This window comes from Anguilla rostrata, chromosome 3 (assembly GCF_018555375.3).
Source record: "Anguilla rostrata isolate EN2019 chromosome 3, ASM1855537v3, whole genome shotgun sequence".
Classification (NCBI taxonomy): Eukaryota; Metazoa; Chordata; class Actinopteri; order Anguilliformes; family Anguillidae; genus Anguilla; species Anguilla rostrata.
The window spans coordinates 17,756,835-17,775,362 of NC_057935.1; the positions used below are offsets into that span (position 1 = coordinate 17,756,835).

General features: G+C 42.3%; 2 protein-coding genes across 5 annotated transcripts; one reads left to right on the plus strand and one right to left on the minus strand.

Annotated features, from left to right (window-relative positions):
- Positions 1-36: 36 nt before the first annotated feature.
- On the minus strand, positions 37-11,985 carry cars2 (cysteinyl-tRNA synthetase 2, mitochondrial). 2 transcript variants are annotated; one of them, XM_064326561.1, is made up of 15 exons: positions 11,932-11,985; positions 10,290-10,340; positions 9,274-9,391; positions 9,089-9,160; positions 8,659-8,764; positions 7,771-7,851; positions 7,021-7,150; positions 6,576-6,709; positions 4,027-4,094; positions 2,946-3,012; positions 2,721-2,859; positions 2,114-2,237; positions 1,559-1,657; positions 1,214-1,432; positions 37-932 (listed from the first exon to the last, which is right to left on the minus strand). In XM_064326561.1, the coding sequence occupies exons 3-15, from the start codon at positions 9,319-9,321 to the stop codon at positions 858-860; spliced, it is 1,362 nt and encodes a 453-aa protein (XP_064182631.1). In that variant the 5' UTR covers positions 9,322-9,391; positions 10,290-10,340; positions 11,932-11,985; the 3' UTR covers positions 37-857. The 2 variants fall into 2 exon arrangements, with proteins under 2 accessions (XP_064182631.1, XP_064182630.1); XM_064326560.1 differs by lacking the exon at positions 11,932-11,985 and adding an exon at positions 10,427-11,877.
- A 430-nt stretch (positions 11,986-12,415) lies between these two features.
- On the plus strand, positions 12,416-18,325 carry ing1 (inhibitor of growth family, member 1). 3 transcript variants are annotated; one of them, XM_064326565.1, is made up of 3 exons: positions 15,026-15,750; positions 15,897-15,939; positions 16,101-18,325. In XM_064326565.1, exons 1-3 carry the CDS (start codon positions 15,670-15,672, stop codon positions 16,805-16,807), a joined length of 831 nt encoding a protein of 276 aa, XP_064182635.1. In that variant the 5' UTR covers positions 15,026-15,669; the 3' UTR covers positions 16,808-18,325. The 3 variants fall into 3 exon arrangements, with proteins under 3 accessions (XP_064182634.1, XP_064182636.1, XP_064182635.1); XM_064326564.1 differs by lacking the exons at positions 15,026-15,750; positions 15,897-15,939 and adding an exon at positions 12,416-13,507; XM_064326566.1 differs by lacking the exons at positions 15,026-15,750; positions 15,897-15,939 and adding an exon at positions 13,631-14,875.
- Positions 18,326-18,528: the final 203 nt, after the last annotated feature.

Sequence of the window (18,528 nt, forward strand, 5' to 3'; positions counted from 1 at the left end):
AAGATGGAAGAGAACTCGGAAATGAAGCCTTCAGAGTAATTTTCAGTTTCATTTTATTTTTATTAGTGCCCAGTTTGCAGCTGCATTGAGGTTTCTGTATTTCGGGTTTGAGGCGGAGAAGACCCCGCGGGGGGGCACGGGGTGCAGAAAGCGTCCGGGTCCAGAGGTGTGGCAGTGACACTCACGCCTGAAAAGAGCCTGTGTTTCCGATTCCCCGCGATCGTTGGCACGGTCGTCCTTGGCGCAGAGCAGAGCTCTCGGTCAGCACGCGGCTGCGACGGAAGGACGGAGCCCGGCGTCACGCGGATCGCCGCCTCTCCTGCGGGGGAGCCGTGAACGTGCCGCGGGTGAACCCCGAGCGCGTCGACACGTTCAAATGCAGCATCTCGGGAGGAAGGACTGACTTTTTAATTGCATATTGATTACTGGTGTCCCACAAGGTTTTTGCTGGCAATGTGAGGAGCACAAGCAATGATGTGTGAAAGGTTTTTTTTTTTTTCAGGGACAGTGATCACTGAAATCAACTCTGCTTTGGGCAAAAAGAAAAAAAAAGACCTGGAAATTAAGTATATGTATTTAAAACTGCAGTCCAGTTTCCAATTATGAACGTCACATTATGATTATGTTGGTATCATTTTTTATGCTTCACCAAGAGTGTCCGAATTACATTAAGCTCCTTCAGAAAAGCACAGCCTGTCCATGGAGTTTTCCTCATTTTGGTTTCACAAAGACACATTTTTCCCACGTTCCTCAGCAGGAAGGTTTTGGCGCTGCTTGATGTGACAGGTCCCTTGACCGTGGCCTGGCCCTCTTCCCGCCATTGGCTGGCTCGGTTTCGGAGGAATCGCCTCGGGATTCTACGCCCCGTCTCCGTCCTTCTCTGGCCCAGCCTTCTGCCTGGTTATCTCCCAAGTGGAGTTGGCGCCCCTGTCCTGAAATGGCAGACAACGGCCTTTAGGGGGAGCCGTCACTCCCACCCAACCCTGTGATCTTTCCTTGGCTTCCAGATCACCTTTGCACTGTATTAGTTGCACCGGTACACACGGTTAATCTGACACATTTAAAAAAAACATACTGCAGTATAAATAAAAAATTCTGAGCATAGTTCTCGTAAGTCTATAATAAGGGGGGTCATGGGTTCAGGAAGTTTGGGAACCTGTGGTGTAAGGGGTCTAAGCCCCTGTAGCCAGAAGGGCGTGGGGTCCCAGCTGACCTTGATGTGGATGCCCAGCGGGGCCAGGTCGCTGCGGAGGGCGTCGCAGGCCTTCAGCAGGGGCTGGCGGTCCGGGCGGGGCCGCGGGCGCCGGGCCGGTTCCCCCGCGGGGGCGGGGTCGTCCGGGGAGAGCGCGAACGCGCGCACCTCGGCGCGGAACCTGGCCAGCTGCTCCACCACGTTCTCCAGGGTCCCTGAGGCGTCCGCCGCAGCTCTCACCTGCGGCCCAGACCGGGGGGTGGGGGTTAGGCTAAATGCGATGCCACCTCGCAATGGAGAACATACGAGTGCCCTGGAGAGAATTCAGGATGGTTAAGAGGAGGAGTGAGGGTGCAAGTCCCAAACCTCTGTGTCCAGCAATCCGACGCCCAGGTTATCCAGGAACCCCCGGATGTAGGACAGAATCGCCCCGAAAACGGCCGGACTCCTGGAAGATGAGTCGCCCTGCATGGAACACATGCAGGAAAGACTGTCATCTATGGGGTGTATTCCATGAAAACCTCACTTACAGTCTAAATAACAAAATACCCGAAGTGGATGCAGATTTTTCTATCAAATGAGCCTCACCACACCTGATTCAGTTAATTAACTAATCAATTATCCTGGGCCTAAATCGAGACGTTGACAAAATAAAATGAGGTGCTTTGGTGCCGGGCTAAAACAAAAATCTGCACCCACATTGGCCCTTTCTGTATAAGATTGGACACCCCTGTGCCTAAGAGTCACAGCAAAACGGTGTCTCTGGACTCTGTTTAAAAAAATAATTATTTAAATACAGAGCCACAGATCCCACAGCATAAATCCCAGAAGCGTGCTCTACGACCTCTCCCCTGCTGGCCTTGTCCCTGCACTGAGCAGGCAGCTGCCACCGCCCAGCTGCTTGCGGCCTTAATGGGTTACCTTGGTAACAGCCTGAAGCTGACAGTTGCCATGGTGAACGAGGCTCCTGATCGCATCGACGGCCCTCGGCGTGTCAAAGTCGTCTGCCAGCGCTGCCTGAACGCTGGCCTGAGTGGCGGCTAACCTTGGGGGAACACAAAGAGTGCGGCATTTTGAGGGGGGAGGGAACACAACAGGCTCTGGGACCGAAACCGCGTCTTTGCTCTCAAGTTCAGAAACGCTTAGCGCCGAGAATCTCTGAAGCACAGAGAGGAGCTGAAGTCAGCGTTGAGAGAGACACAAATTCAAGAGCCAGAACTGCAGTAAACCTGCATCCTAATTAATTAACCTAATTTGTTCTTGGTTTTCAAAGTAAACTACTCAGTGACTCACAGGGGTTACCAGATAAATTAATTCAGTGATAGCCTTACCTTAACCATGCGCCTTAAAATGCACCAACAATTTGATTAGCTGTTTGGACAGCCAAGCGTAGCGGAGACAACCCACGCTCAATTATGCGATTATGTCATTCTACATGAACCGTGTGCTTTGATTCACTGAGTGGCACAGAGAAAACCCACAAACCGTGCCCTTTCCCAACTCCTCGACGCCCAGTCAGACGCCCCACCTTTCCCACAGCACGGCCTCCTCCACTGCCTGGCACGTCAGCTGACCCTTCATGTAGGCCTCGGCGTCATGAGAGAAGGCCGAGATGGAGGCCAGAGTGCTCCGGGCTTCGTTCATACTGGCCTCGCTGTAGTCGATAGCTGGAAGAAACCAGTGTTGAACAGTTTAGCCCCAAAGCGCCAAACACGACACAGTGCTTTTATTGGACGCTGAACCAAAAGTCTACCTGATCTGTAGTTGGCCAACAGGCAGAACATTCGAAATTCATTGGCAGAGTACAACTGCAGGAAATCCTATTGGTGGAAAAAATGGAAACAAACGAGTCAACTTATCAATTATAATTTATTACATGTGTTGTATTTTATAAATGCAGGAAGCTCTGGAACAAATACGCAATTCAGAGGAAATTTAAACATCCAAAAGCCCAAAGCCAGCTAAGGGAAAACTGGAAAAACATTCATAGACTGTGGAAAATGGCAGTAGAGACCCAGCTGGAAAATTATGGAATTGTAAAGAACAATTTTAACTAACTGATATGCATCCATGTTATCTGTAAGTGCGCTGAATATGGTGGGGTGGTTTCCAGTAGCCTTAGACAGGCTAGAGGCTGGGTGTTCCAAATCAGGTATTCAGGTTAGGGCCAGTCCTATCTAACAAACTGCAGTGAAGTTTAAAACTGAAGGTATTTTTTATTTATCATTTCGGAAAAGGAAATTCTGCCTGCCTACTTTTTCATGTATTTTGTGAACTGTATTCAGCCATCTTAAATGTATACATGCCTACTCTTCTTATGCTTCAGCTACTCTTTAAAACAGCTTGAAACTTAAATACAGTGTAATTGTGCATTTTCCCCAGTAATTGTGTATTAGGCCATACACTGTTCTTACTTTGAAATCTAAGTTTTGATTTCAGAAAAAGAATGACTTGGGATCTGCTGACCAGGCCCTTTTTTGTAGCGTGGGGGTTTCATTTACTGCATAGCTGCACAGCTTAGAGTCAATGACCTTTATTCAACTTGCAGGTTTTAGACCGATGGCCTTTGCTGCCAATGCAGCAGAACATTTCATGCACCACTTCCCTGTGCTGGCACTAGAGGGCAGACTTGCAATAGTGAATCACTGAAATCAACTCTGCTTTGGGCAAAAAGAAAAAATACCTGTAAATTAAGTATATGCATTAAAAACAAAGTGCAACAGAAACTAAAGTTTTTTTTTTTTTTTTACAAAAATCTTATTCATAGTTTTTTTACGAATACAGACTGAACATGAAATGATTATCAAAAGATGAAGAACTGAGAAAATAATTACCTTTATGGTAATATAGTTTTTCAAGGATTTTGACATTTTCTCAACGCTTCCTTTTAAGTGAAGATGCCCTGTAAAAAATAAACACAAACACACACACACACACCCACAGCATAAATGACTCGTCGTTTTAATTAAACTGTAGATAAATATGTAGGCCATATGCCAACACATATTCCCATGAATGCCACTAACAAAAAGGTTGGCTGGTGAAGGACATAAATGCAAACTATCTATAGAACTATTCACACGGGTTTTGCCCCATGGAATTTATTGTATTTTTACACGCCTTGGTGAGCGTACTCCCTTGTGAACTGAAAAGCCTGAAAAGTTTCCGAGCATTACACTGGGGAATTTACAGACAATTTCATATACACTACATTCCAGAACAGCCCCTGGGCTTGTGGATTAGGTTTCCTGTGGCTTAGAATCATTTGTTGCAAAAAATCGTTTTTAAGCAACTTACTCTTAAGGGAACATCCACATTTGACAGTCTTTTGTAAGTAAATTAATGTTTTCTTAAGAAATAGCCTATATTTCAGATGGAACAGTGAGCACTGTTTTGGCAGTTATATTAATTTATGTTTAAAAAGCCCTGTTATCTTGAACATTAACTAGGTCCTGTAACTTTCTTTATGTTATTAATCACATACTATTCCCACTGAGGGCAGTTTCTTGAAACGACGAGTCCTCATTACCCCAATCCAGACCCGTCATGTTGATGGCTTTGGCTTTTTCAAATACACTGGCTAAACTACCACATTTTCCCTAATCAAAACACTAGAAAAGCACCGTAGAAGCAAATATGAAAACATACTATTCTCCAGTAGAAGGGTAGTATTTGTGTTTCTTTAGTGACATTTATTTTTAGAGAAGCCAGTTGGAAATACCCAAACTTTCCTCGCTGAGGGCCTTTGCTTTCACTATAGCACCACGTTATGGTTTTAGCTTCTTTGGCAGGTTGCATCACTTTAACTTTGGATTCTAAAATCAGCCTAACCTGGTTCTGTCTGTATACTACAGTGGTGACCATTAAGAGCACCTGCAATGCAGCACAGTTCACACTTAGCTCCAGGCTCACAGAAGAGTGTACCAATGAGAATACAATACAGAACCATCACTGTGATGAAGCAATCTCACATCAAAGCTACGTTTTAAAACATTGTAAACAAAAATGAACTCCACAGGCCTTAGTTAACTTTTCACTCAAAATATAAGCCTCTAATTAAGAGGGCCAAAGAAACATGCTTATGGAGGTACACATAAACCACTGGGAAATAACCCATCTTAGAATGCAAGGTAAAAGTGAAGATTTCAGAAAAACTAGTCCTATGTGAATTATGTTTAAGGGAGTAAAAAAAAATTATTAATTCAGAAGTGAATAGGTTACTCCACACAAGTGGGGTGGAATTTTTAAATACTAGGCTATATATAACACACATGAATGTTGAGAGGGCAACCTCTCACTGGTCAAGACTTTAAATGAGATGTTCATTTAGTTGTAAGTATCTACACGTCCACTAAAATTATTAGCCACAAAAAAATGATTATCTTTTGACAACGCAGCATCAAATGATGCCCTAGAATGTTAATTACAAAGAATGTAACAGCATGCAAATTGAATGCATGGAATGGATTACAGAATGCAGAAAGGAGGTCACTGCACCTTTAATTAAATGCAGGTGTGGTAATCCAGTAATAATCAACCGTAACTGTCACACAAAATCCATTAGTGACCGAAACATATGCCCACTGTATCTACATTTCTTATGGTAATGTTTCCACATTTCCTGATATATTTAGAATGCCTTGACTCTGCATTGAATCTGTGATAGATTTTCCACAGTTGTACTGCAGGAATAAAATTTTCCACATTGGGAATGGGAAAGGGGACACAAATCAAAGACATACACAATGGTTTCTTTTTTCACTTTTGTGCCTGACATTTTAAACAGAAGCACAAATAAGACCTCAGACATGAGGCAGGCAGACAGACATCAAAGCTATGGAAATGAACCTGGCACTTGAAAGCAGGAGAAAGATAAAGTGGATAAATATCAAGCACATAAACCTTTCACACAAATGTAAAAGACTCAAATGATGTGAAAGCTGCAATCAAAGGCCCAATTTCTCTCTCTCTCTCTCTCTCTCCAAATGTTCCACAAAAAACCATTATGCCTCTTTCCTTAGCTTGCATCATATGAAGAGACACTTTTCCATTGAAATAATTACAATTGCAAATAGACATAGGCTACAGGGTGCCTGCTACTGTTCTCTAGGCTGCCCAACCCTGTTCCTGGAAATCTACCATCCCGTAGGATTTCACTCCAAACCTTATGAAGCAAACCTCATTCATCAGCAAGAGATCTCATTAAGCTGCCAATTAGTAGAATCAGGTGTGCCAAATTAGGGTTGAAATGAAAACCTACAGGATGGTAAATCTCCAGGAACAGGGTTGGGCAGCCCTGATACAGGCTAACACTTCAGCACGGTACAATACACCAGACATTGATTCACGTCAGAGAGCACAGGGGTAACTGACAGGGTCCTACCTGAATGCAGGAAGTAGTTCCCCCATTGCCCACATTGGTGGTAGGCTTCACACTGGGCAATCTCATTCTCATGATGGGGGAAAGCCAGGTCGATGCCTCCAGTGTGGATGTCCAGCTGACTTCCGAACACAGAACTGCAGATTGCAAAAGGAAAAGCACCCGATTACAGATGGCTGCTAGATGTCATTCAAATATGTCCATTAAAAAGTAAACCAATGTCTGCTGTATATCCACAATATATCCATATACATTATCTATATTTTTCTTTCTTTCTTTTTTTGCAGTACATTATAAATGCAAAGGTTTTCGCAAGCTTCAGAAATGACAAACATGGGTGTTCTTTTATATTTTTTGTGTAAGCATACATTAATCTGACCATTTAATAATAACAATAATCGTAATAAATAAAGCAATATCTTATTCATCTTTCTTTAATTCCACTAACCTGGCAATGGTGGAACACTCAATGTGCCAGCCAGGTCGGCCTGGTCCCCAGGGAGACTCCCAAAGCGGTTCCCCGGGTTTCGCACCCTTCCATAGCGCAAAATCCCTGGGGTCCTTTTTGTCAATGTCCCCTGCAGGGCAGCACACATAAGTGTCAGCCATTGACAGAGCATCCTGAAAATCATTTCCATCCCAGCGTAGCCTACCCTGCTACGCTTGAGCTTAAGCAGTGAGGTCTCTAGCAAACCTATCCACCAGGCTCTCTGAATGTACCTTTTAATAATAATCAAAAACTTCATGCTTCATGTTCTTCACTGGGAAAACACTGGGATTGGCTATTGGTCAGCATGCAAAGAATTTCAAATTAACCTCATTAATTAAGTCAAATTAATCAAATAATGTTTTAGCACACCAAAGTGAAATGTCTTTTGGAAATTTGCCAGTGTAAGTCTTTAAACAAACACTTTTTTCCCCACTCGGCCCTTTGTAAAGGGAAACATTTGCATATAGTTGAACAGAACAAAACTGACGCATTTTATCCTGGGGAAATTGTGTACTTTTAATTGATTTAATTAAAAATGTCTCCATTCTGAGGCCTGTGCATAGGTTTAAAATCCTACTACAGCACCTTATGAGTTGCAGTAGGTGGTTGCACTTTATGACACAAAAACACACCCGAAAACATGTCACATGATCACAGAGAAAATGTCCATCAATACATCAGCACAAGTGACACACAAATGTACTGTACCTGCCTCACCAGCTGTGTCTCCTGTACTCCTGAGCTTGCCGTATCGGTTCCCAATTGACCTGATGTCAAAATACACATTTCCTGTATTGAAACGCACAAATCAAATAAAGCACGCTGCAAACGCCACCAAAGACAACCGGTCTCTAATTATCAGCAGGTTACTGTACATACTGTACATACATAGCTGGGTTTTGCCATTCCCAAACCCAGATAAGAAAGGAGTAGCGTTGTGCACTGGGCTACCGACTCGGTTGTGTAAAACCCTTTAACCACTAATGAAACCTCTACCAGAGATCACAACACAAGTTAGACTGAGATATCTCTTGATACACACACAGCAATAGTAATGCCTATTCTTAGTGTAGATAAAAGGAAATGGCAGTGTAGGGAAAGCTTCTCAGTGTAAGAAATACAGCACAAGTCAAAAACAGGAGAGCACCCACGTATGCAAACAAAAATACAACTACATTCATGAGGAGACTGCTTGGAGAACATGTAAAAAATAAATAAACTGGTGTTACCCATGCACAGATACAGCTTTTCATGTAATTACAAGGAGTTTTAGGTTGTTATGCTATTCTAAACTGGGAGCATGTGCAAGCTAACTCCAAGATATCACATTACTGAAGTTTAGCAGATGCTCTTGTCCACGGCAACTTGCACAATTTCCACATAACATCCATTCATGCAGCTGGATATATAGCGAAACACTTCAGGTTATATACTTTGGTTAAGGGCACAACAGCAGCGCCCTACATGGGGATCAAACCTGCAACCCTTGGGTTACAAGCCAAGTTCCATCATACAACACTGCCAAGAAATATACAATGTTCTTAACATACTAATACTGCATGTTTTTGACATATTTATAATTTAGCATGGACACACCTTTATTTGTGGCATATGCATGTCCATTTCTGATGATTCCCTGTATGAAGGCAATGATCTGAGGTATGTTCTCTGTAACTCGCATATAAACCGATGGTGGACGCACCTAGACCAGGTTAGAGGGGACATAAACCATAAATCATACCCTGGAACAAACTGTTTACATGTATGCATTCAAAATTTCCAAGATGGCTATATCACAATGTTGTTTTACATCACCCCTACAGGACAAGTACAATTTTAAAAAGAAAGAAAACTGTACATTATGGTTATGGTGATTACCAGTAATGTATAACTATGATTACATTTCAACCCAGCTCGGCATAGTGGTAATTATGGACTAAGCTTTACAAAAGTGGCTATAAGGTATTTGAATAAGAAATGTATCCCGCAATTGTGTTGTTTATTTTAAAAGATACATGGAGCTCACCTTCAAGGCTAGCATGTCATTCTTAAATTCTTCCTCATACATTTGAGCCAAGACTGTTGGTGAAATGTTTTCCTGCAAAATTACAATACATATTCAAGCAAATAACTGTCACTCTATAAGCCAGTTGATTGATATGGAAAGACAAGAGATGTAGTTGTATCATATTGACAAAGAGATATGGTTACCTGCAAGCTTCTCTTAATAATTTTGTCATCGATATCAGTAATCACCATAACACTGATTACATTTATCCCAAAAACCCCGGCTAAAATCCTTTGAATGATGTCAAATCTGACATAGGAGCTGGAGAAGAGGAATGACAAAAAAAATTTAGAAATTAGAAATTTTGTGCTCAAAACATTTACATTTATACCCACTGCACTGCCATGCTGTAAAAGTTAAACAACCACAGTATAGGCTACATACCAAAACAACTGCACAAACACAAGATTTATAATGAGTTAATATATTTTTTTGAAATGTGCAGAAATTATATGAAATTAACTACATGCATAGATAATACTAGAGACTTGCCCAGCCCATACAGCAATATAAAAAACAATTATTCAGTTTCAGGCATTGTTACATGCTAAGAACGTCACTGCATATAGGCCTAACTGGTTTCAGTTCAGGTTGTGTACATTGTGATTAACCCAGCAAGAAAACAATCACCTATTTTCTTTTCTGGACCCAACCATGCTTCCTGCAGTCTACAGTTAACATTAAACTTTAAAGGAGTGATACATTGATTATTAACTGTACAAATTAATTTCATTAAAATGTTATTTACCCAGGATGGCTTTGATTCATGAATTACTGTGGTGATATAGGCACCCAGTTTATCATGAGGTGCCCATATTTTTTGGAGCACTCTTGCTCCAATAAGTAAATTCAGACTTGCTCACTCATGAATCCCACTGTTATTATGACCCCTGTAAGTATCTCAGGTACACTTATGTGCTTAAACGACGAATTTACTCAGGGCAACAGATCGGCAAATTAATCCAAAATACATAAACCCTCTACTGGTGCAATACAGCCTGGGTATTCAGTGAAAAAAATATTTGCCCCAAATAAGACCTGACCCTACAACCAGTTCACAAGCCCAACATCATTCATTCCCTCTTAACAGCTGTACATTAACAGGTCTGCCAAAGAACAACGTATCTAAAAAAGAAAAAGAAAAATTGCAACAGCTTACCATGCGTGGCCAAGGTGTGCATGATCATAAACTGTGGGTCCACAGCTATACCTTCAAAACGACAGAAGAGAGAATGTAGGTTCCACTGTTCAAACTATTCTAATTCACAACTACACAAAGATGTGTGAAATAAGTACCATGTAGCCATTCCTTCCTTTGCCAGCACCAGAGGCTCTTTTCGTTTTGTGAGACTGTTGTAGGTTTTTAACCCAGTGTCGAACCCTTTTGGTATTTTCCATTTATTCTCATCCCGGGTACAAAAAGAAATTGCAAACTGTGTGTTTAAGGCTATACGATTTCTACCAGAGAAGCAATACCCCACTCCACATTGGTTTCGCTGCAGCAATCTTGCGTCATGTAGCCTTATAACGCGGCTAGCCACGTTTTGTAACCTGAACATTTTAATGTTGTACATTCTCAGTAGGGCCTTACGAAAGAACAGCTAGCTTGCGACGTCATTCATCCCCTGTCGGTAGCTAGCCTACATAATGCTGTCAGATCACCTTGACAAAAGCTAATCTGATTTCTTGTTTCTTACTGCACGCACCAGTGTGATTTTGCAACCTTGGAAAAGTTTCGCGATGAAGTACCAAAGCGATGTAGCTACACACCACGTAGCATTATTTCATAACGCATGCTCGTATTTTTATCTCATAGTGGCCCTGTGTAACACGGAAGTCAAATCAACTGACGACAGAGCGTGGTAGAGCTGCCACTTGCTTAACACCTGAAAACCAGAGGACAGATCCTCTTTTGAAATAATCTAGACCTGCCACAAAATGGCTGTTCATATGCAAACCTAAGAAAAAGAAAGCTGTCAGACCACAAATGGACTGAATTGAAGGCAGTAGGAGGAGCACAAGCGTCTGAAGTCCCAAACATGGCGGCAACAGCAAAACACGCGAGTAGACTAGAAGTGGGAGGGGCCCGGCAGTGAAGCACCCGGAAGTGCGTATGCTGAGTGCAAAAAGAGCTGACTGTCCAAACTTAATATAGAAAAACAAGCTCTTTTGACACCCTAAGAAAACCTCATCGGTCAATTTTTTATGATCATAAATTTCATTATATGCAACAATTTGTGCAATAATGATTTGCTTGACCCAGACGTGTTGGTCAAATGAAAATGAGCTTACAACCTTGTTAGCAATACAATGAACAATACAAATGTTCATCTTAGCTTTATACATAATTATCTGGAGCCTATCCGAGCATGCATTGGGCGAAAGGCAGAAATACACCCTGCCTTCAACTGTACAACTTGTCTCAAGTGTCCTGGTTAAAAAAAAATCCATACATCAGACCAAAATATCCTGGAATATATGCAGTGAAAGAACAAGTGGGAGAACAGTAAACCATATCCAGTTTGAATCTTTCAAGTACGTGTCACAGGATAAATTCAATGCAAAATCTTACATGACGCCTCGCTGACCTTGCTGGTGATACAATAACTACCACAAATTTTCCAAGCTTTATGCCATTGTACATAATCAAAAAGGGCAGACGAAAATATTTTTATCATGGAAAAATAACACATTTGAGGTTGTTTCTCATATTTGTGTTCCTACACTTTTCTTTTTACAACATCAATTTCCCCAAAGAAATATTGTTTAAAAATCATATAAATCAACAGAAACGCCCATACAACCACAATTCCACGTGTAGCTGAATTCGGAACTCCAGAAACACCTCTTGGGTTGTTAGCCATAGGTGGGATTACTAGAAATTACTTGGGTGTCACGTGCTTGTCAACAATGTCAATTTCCAGTTTTTCCTAAGGGGACTGGGGGAGTCCATTTCCAAGTCTCCAACTTTCTTGCTTTGAGTATCGGCGAATTTTTTATACACGGCTGGAACAGTTCATGAGTGAACTTAAAATGTAACAATATGCTTCATAATTGTTTCCTTTGTGTAGTTATACGTTACATGGACACCAAATGACACATTTGGGAAGCGTAATCGCCTCTGAAAATGCTTCCTGGGTGTTGGTTGCTATGAGAAACGATAGACGCGCTAATATTTCCCGCCTCCTCCCCTGCGGTGATTGGCTCAGCAAGGTGATGGCATGTTTTTATTGGCTAACATCTTTTCAGTTTCTTTGTTTGAGAATAGTTGTGATTATCCTTCCCCCGTTCTTTGTAAAAATTCAAACGATATGATGCTGTAACAAAAATTGCATTCTAGCTACTATTTTACAAAGTATTTCAGATTAAAATGATCTATCTTTGAAAGAGGCTTATGAAGTTACATGGCTAATATATACAGAAAGCAAAAGTAATGTTTTTCTTCGTTTCCATAACGTGGCCGTACTAACCAGGTTAGCTTCGTAAGTTTTGCGAAAAACCTTGCTAGACTGCGAGCTAGTTTCGTGCATTTCTCGGGAGCCGGTAAACTCCTTCGATAACTAAAAAGCGTATTCCGCGTTTAAACGTAGTGATTGCTCTGGCCACAACGCAATCTACCTAACTTACTGACACATCGTACTACTACTCCAACAAAAATGCCTTGAGTTACCGTTAGCTATCTCGCAAATTTAGTGTGAATCAAAGGACTAAAATCACTTGCCTCTGTTTGTCCTAAATATGCGGTTAGCTAATGTCAAGGTAGATAGTCTAAGTGACTTGCTCTTACCGTCCGAAATGCTTTACTGAACGGGCGCAGTTAGCAAGCAGGATAAATTGTGAGTTGTTCGCATGCGCACATCATGCTAGGATAAATGTTTCCCAAGTGTTTGAACTGGTAACTCATTTTCCACGTTGGATCAAGTGCGGGGACCAGAAAATCAGATATTGTTATATTCAACCAGACATTGAGAGGTCGCTAACTCGGATGAATCTGCACACTTTGCTGTCAGTGTTAGACGCCTGAATACTTCAGCTGTCTTTTTGGCGTCTGAGCGTTTTGTGACCGTTTAAGAGAGGACCCGTTAGCCACAAACTAGCTAGCTAGTGTTAGCCGCCACCGTGTTGTGTTTGCCTGACATTCACTCTTCAACTAGCTGGCTAGCTTGAACATAGAGTGGAGCCTGTATCAAATCTTTTTTGGATAACAACTGACTTGAGGGTGATCTGAAAAAGGGGAAATGTTAAGCCCTGGCACTACCGGGGACTCACTCCACGTTACTAATTATGTGGAAGACTATTTGGACTTGGTCGAATCATTGCCTTTCGACCTACAGAGAAATGTGTCTCTTATGAGGGAAATCGACGCTAAATATCAAGGTAAGTTGCATTCTCCTATCGGGTTAGATTATTATGGCCTTTTTAGACTAACGTTTAATTTTTAAAATTCCCCAATTTGTGGTGTAAACCCGCGGGGCGGAACAAAAGATTTCTGCTCTTTAACAGTGTTTATAACGTTAGTCTAAAGCTACAACATAAGCGGCAATGGTGATGAAGAGACCCATCATCGATTTTAACTTCGATTTTTCTAACAATAATGACCATCAATGTTGCCGAGTAGTTTGTTGCATGTTCTAAGATCCAAAGCAAAAACTACAGATAAAACACAATAGCATTTTGGACTGTAGCTAGCCAGTCAGCTAGTTAACAGCAATATTCATGATGGCTGTTGACGTGAGTGAGAAGCTAGCAGCAGTGTTTAGTGTGTCTAACGAGCTAGGTTTTCACCCCAGTTGTTCCTAGCTAGTATATATTGTAAAATGATTCTGTCGCCTCTGTTGTATGGTCGAATGTTCTCAGTCGTGCTAGTTTGTGAGGTTTTTTTTAAATATAGACTAGCTATAAAACCGAAACCGCTGCTCTAAGCTCTATTGCCGAAAGTTTAAGGAGAATGGGCTGACCAAACAATCTTATTTTAGCTAAGTGCGAAATATGTTATGCATTTGATGATTTGTATCGTCTATTAGGTAGACTAGCTAGCTAGATTGATGTATAAGTCCGGCGAACTACCCATCTAATATAGTCTATCACCAGTTCGAACGTTGGTCCTGGATGCAATTGTATGAAAAAAAGCTTATTTGGCGAGCTAGTTGACTAAGGTTATTAACATTTTACGTGTTTCATTAGGTCCATATTTATTTGCAGTTGTGCTACGGACAAAACTATTTTTGTTCCTTGAGCTTCAGTGCGTTGCGTTGGCTGGATGTCTCATCAGACGAAAGCAGTATTATTGAAGTTTGTAACGTTAGCTATCTTGGTGGATTTTGGGCATCCAGCTTGCTAACGAGCACACAAATACCACTGGACGCAGGCGGGATTTGGTTTCGAGATGCTACAAGGTTTGTAATGTGGTGTTACAAGCAATAATATTTTGTGGTGCATTGTTAGGGCATATGGTAGCCTTTACATATGTTTTTTATGTTTAGCATTAGCACTACTGCTAAGAGCACTCCGTTATCACTCCTTCTGGGGTCTGCGTTTGTCGCACGTCTTGCCTGGTTTCGCTGCCCTGCTGTTTTAATACGCCGGACAAATCTGCATATTATTACACTTAACTCCACCTTCACCGGACAATGATTGAACGAAAATATGACACAGGCCAATTTCGTTGCATATGCATCCAACGATTGGTTCGGAGCTTGAGTAAATTCCCTCCCACACTTTGCGACAAGGACGCAGTATTGGAAGGTAAGTGTGTTTTTATTGGTAGATGGAGTGGGTTTTTTTCAATCTATTGTTTCTCCAATGTTGATAGGTAGGACCTAAATGCCAATCAAGAGTTTACCCTACCCCTTTCCCGAGGGAAAACCCGATGTCCTCCTTGTCTAGGGTGGGATTGCCGGCCATTTTTTGTGTTAAGCTGTGTATGACGGTATCTGAAGGGACAGAAACTATATGGTTAAGATGTCCACGTCGCTCTTATTCGGTTACATTGTTGGTCGGATTTTTGTTTACTTGCTTGAAAGTCTGCTTGCGTCTTAGGGCTAGAGTTATTGTGTTTTGTTCCTAGGAACAGAGTCAGTTGGTTAACTACATATCCAACCACATACTGAAAGGGCGAATGCAATGTGTCCTTTACGTCTAGCTAACGTTCCGATGGGAATTTGCCTCGTTGTACAAATGCTCAATACTCGAATTTGGTTTCGGTCAGAACATCTTGCTGTAGTCATCCATTTACGGCATTATACGTTTGGTGTGTAAACAATCACTCCGATGTTTCCTGTACTTTGCTCAAACACAGCGGACGTATCGCTTCCCATAGTAAATTTGCAGCACGGATATTATTTCTAGAAAGCGACCGTCGTTCCCCTGTCATTCAGCATATCTCACCGAAAAAGAAAGAGTTCAGAAGCAGAAAATGGGCATTGTAAAGTGCAGTTTTATGCATGTCTTAATTTAAAAATGGCAACCTGATACTTCAGTGGTCTTGGCTCAAGGGCACGTATATATGCACTTACTGGAAATGGTAGTCAGTGCATTTCATGGGGTATAAATCAGTATGTATCTTTCTAAATAAATACAAAGAAATACGGTTCGCAAAATACCTCCGGGTTGCCTTAACGGTACGGTACAATTTCGTTCAACGAAAAATGAAATGTGAAATATAAAATTGCAATCTGGCTTACTAGACATAAGCACTTGCAGATGGTCTTTCTTAAAAAGAAACAGGTTAAAAAAATGTTTAAAAGCTCCGCTATAATTTGTTTAGTTCACAGCTCCTGTGAACCACACATCTCCTACCAAACCGTTAGGTACGAATACTTGTACAATTGTGTGTCTAATATAAATGTATTTAAAATTGGATTCACGAAAAGCAGATATGCATGTTATTATTTGTCTATTGCTTGTCAGTTGTGCCATTGTTTCTGATATTGCGATTGAAAGTGTCCTCCTGGGTCTGGTTGCTTTGCAGAGGTCCTGAAGGAGCTGGATGAGATCTATGAAAAGCACAAGAAGGAGACCGACCCAGTCCAGAGGAAGCGGCTGACACACTGCCTCCAGAGGGCGCTGATCCGAAGTCAGGAGCTCGGGGATGAGAAGATCCAGATAGTAAGTCAGATGGTGGAGCTGGTGGAAAACCGCAGCCGACAGGTGGAGGGTCACGTGGAGCTCTTTGAGTCGTGTCAGGAGCCGGCAGAGATCGCCGTCACGCCGGGCAAGATGGCCCAGGACAAGAGGAGGGAGGAGGCGGCCAGCTCGGTCGACAAGCCCGGCAGCAAGCGCTCCCGCCGACAGAAGAACAACGAGAACCGGGAGAACTCCAACAGCAACCTGGACCACAGTGACGAAATCAGCGTCGGCACCCCCAAGGAGAAGAAGGCCAAGACATCCAAGAAGAAGAAGCGGTCCAAGGCCAAGGCGGAAAGGGAGGCGTCGCCAGCGGACCTGCCCATCGACCCGAACGAGCCCACCTACTGCCTGTGCGACCAGGTGTCCTACGGCGAGATGATAGGCTGTGACAACGACGAGTGCCCCATCGAGTGGTTCCACTTCTCCTGCGTGGGACTCAACCACAAGCCGAAAGGGAAGTGGTACTGCCCGAAATGCAGAGGGGAAAGCGAGAAAACCATGGACAAAGCCCTGGAGAAGTCCAAAAAGGAGAGGGCTTACAACAGGTAGTTGCCTACCTGGTCACCTGGACCAGGCGCATGACAATGGCGTCACTGTTTTTGTTCTGTCCTTCCGTGTGCAAAAGGGCTGTTGTGACTGTCGATGTTGGAGGCTGGGTAGCAGTGGCGGTGGAAACCGAAGTTTGACGATCTGCCTTTGAAGAGCACAGGCTGTTTGGTAAACCGTGGGGAGCGGAGCCCTGCCGATGAGGAAAAAGAGCAGCGTCAGCAGGTAGCATGTCCCAAGTGCGCGAGGAGTCAAAAAGCCTAGGACTGCGGGGGTGAACGGCTTAACAAGACTTCCAACAAGCTGGAATGTTCATCTCCGCTAAGTGTGGGTACATTATCTTGAGCGATTCTTGTGTTGCTGCAAAAAAGTAAAGTCTATTCAATAAGTGAATAGCATGGTGTTAAACCATAATGCAAGGCAGCAGTAAGTCTATGGTTTTCCTGCCATATTGTATTTTACAGTATTGGGTGACACTACACTCAGTGTATTTTCTAGCTGGTCACAATGTGCCACAGTACAAATGGAACTCCTCTAAGAGTGAAAGTGAGTAACACAAGAAGTGAAATGCCTGAGAGCAGTATCCAACATTTATCAAGACCAGAGTGCATCAAAGAGCAGTTGGAAAATGTTATTTTCTTTTTTTTATGTTAAATGAAAAGGTGACCAGTGATGATAAAAAAACCCAGTTGCTTTTTGCACAAAGAGCCTTGACCCAGTTGTATGTTAGTCTTCCACTTGCTCGTGCTATTTATGGCATAGAATCCTGTGCTGTTTGTCTGTTGAGCTTCTCTCCCCATGATTCTTCAGTCTTTAAACGGCACTGCACACTTTCTGCGTTGTTTAGCAAAAAAAAAAAATACAAAGCAATAATTTAACTGATCCACTTCTCTTCTTTTCCCAGTTTGTGTGCATTAGGCATCACAGACAGTAAACCGTTCTCATCACCGCCTGTCATCAGTAACTGTTACTGGCTTAAAATATTGCTGCATTCCTGTCATTTCAGTCCCAACACCATCAAAGTTTTGTTACCCTATCGTTGACGTCTGAAATTTAGACTGGCGACATGGATACCCTGAAGCGGTTCCTTGTTAAGTAAGGCTCGCAGTGTGGGATGTTTAAGACACCAAGTTATTTATTGCTGTGTGTTTTGAGTGAATGTAAGAACAGGGCCTGCAGAAATGTGGTTGGGTCAAGTGTTTTAATATGAAAACCAACATTTAACTGGTCCTGAGTTCGGCAACTAAAACATCTGAAGACGTGAGGCAGCAATAGTTTTGTGTTGAAGTCATTTGTAAATATTTTGGTAAATGTTACTGTCCTTGCACATTATATTACTTTAAATGTGAATAATACTATTTCTTTTGTCCCATGTACATCAGAAGACCCAAAACATTTTGAATGTAGATATTGGTACATGTTAAAATGTACTATTGTATTTGAAGGCCAATAGGCAGCTTTGTGTAATGAGCGCTTTAGTATCTCACCATGAATAAAAAAAAAAACTACTGAAAAACCTTTCATCTCTCCTCGACTGTGCAATTCATCCAAATAACTCCACTGAACTGAAGACTTTTATCAGTCAGCTTTGCTGCTACTGTGAAAACGTCACTGGGTTATGCTGTTATTACGCTGGTATAACGGACATTGCCCACAATTTACTGTGAAGCAAAATACGTTCTAATCGCTCTGTGGCACCAGGAGTCCTTTTGAAACTGAAGGTT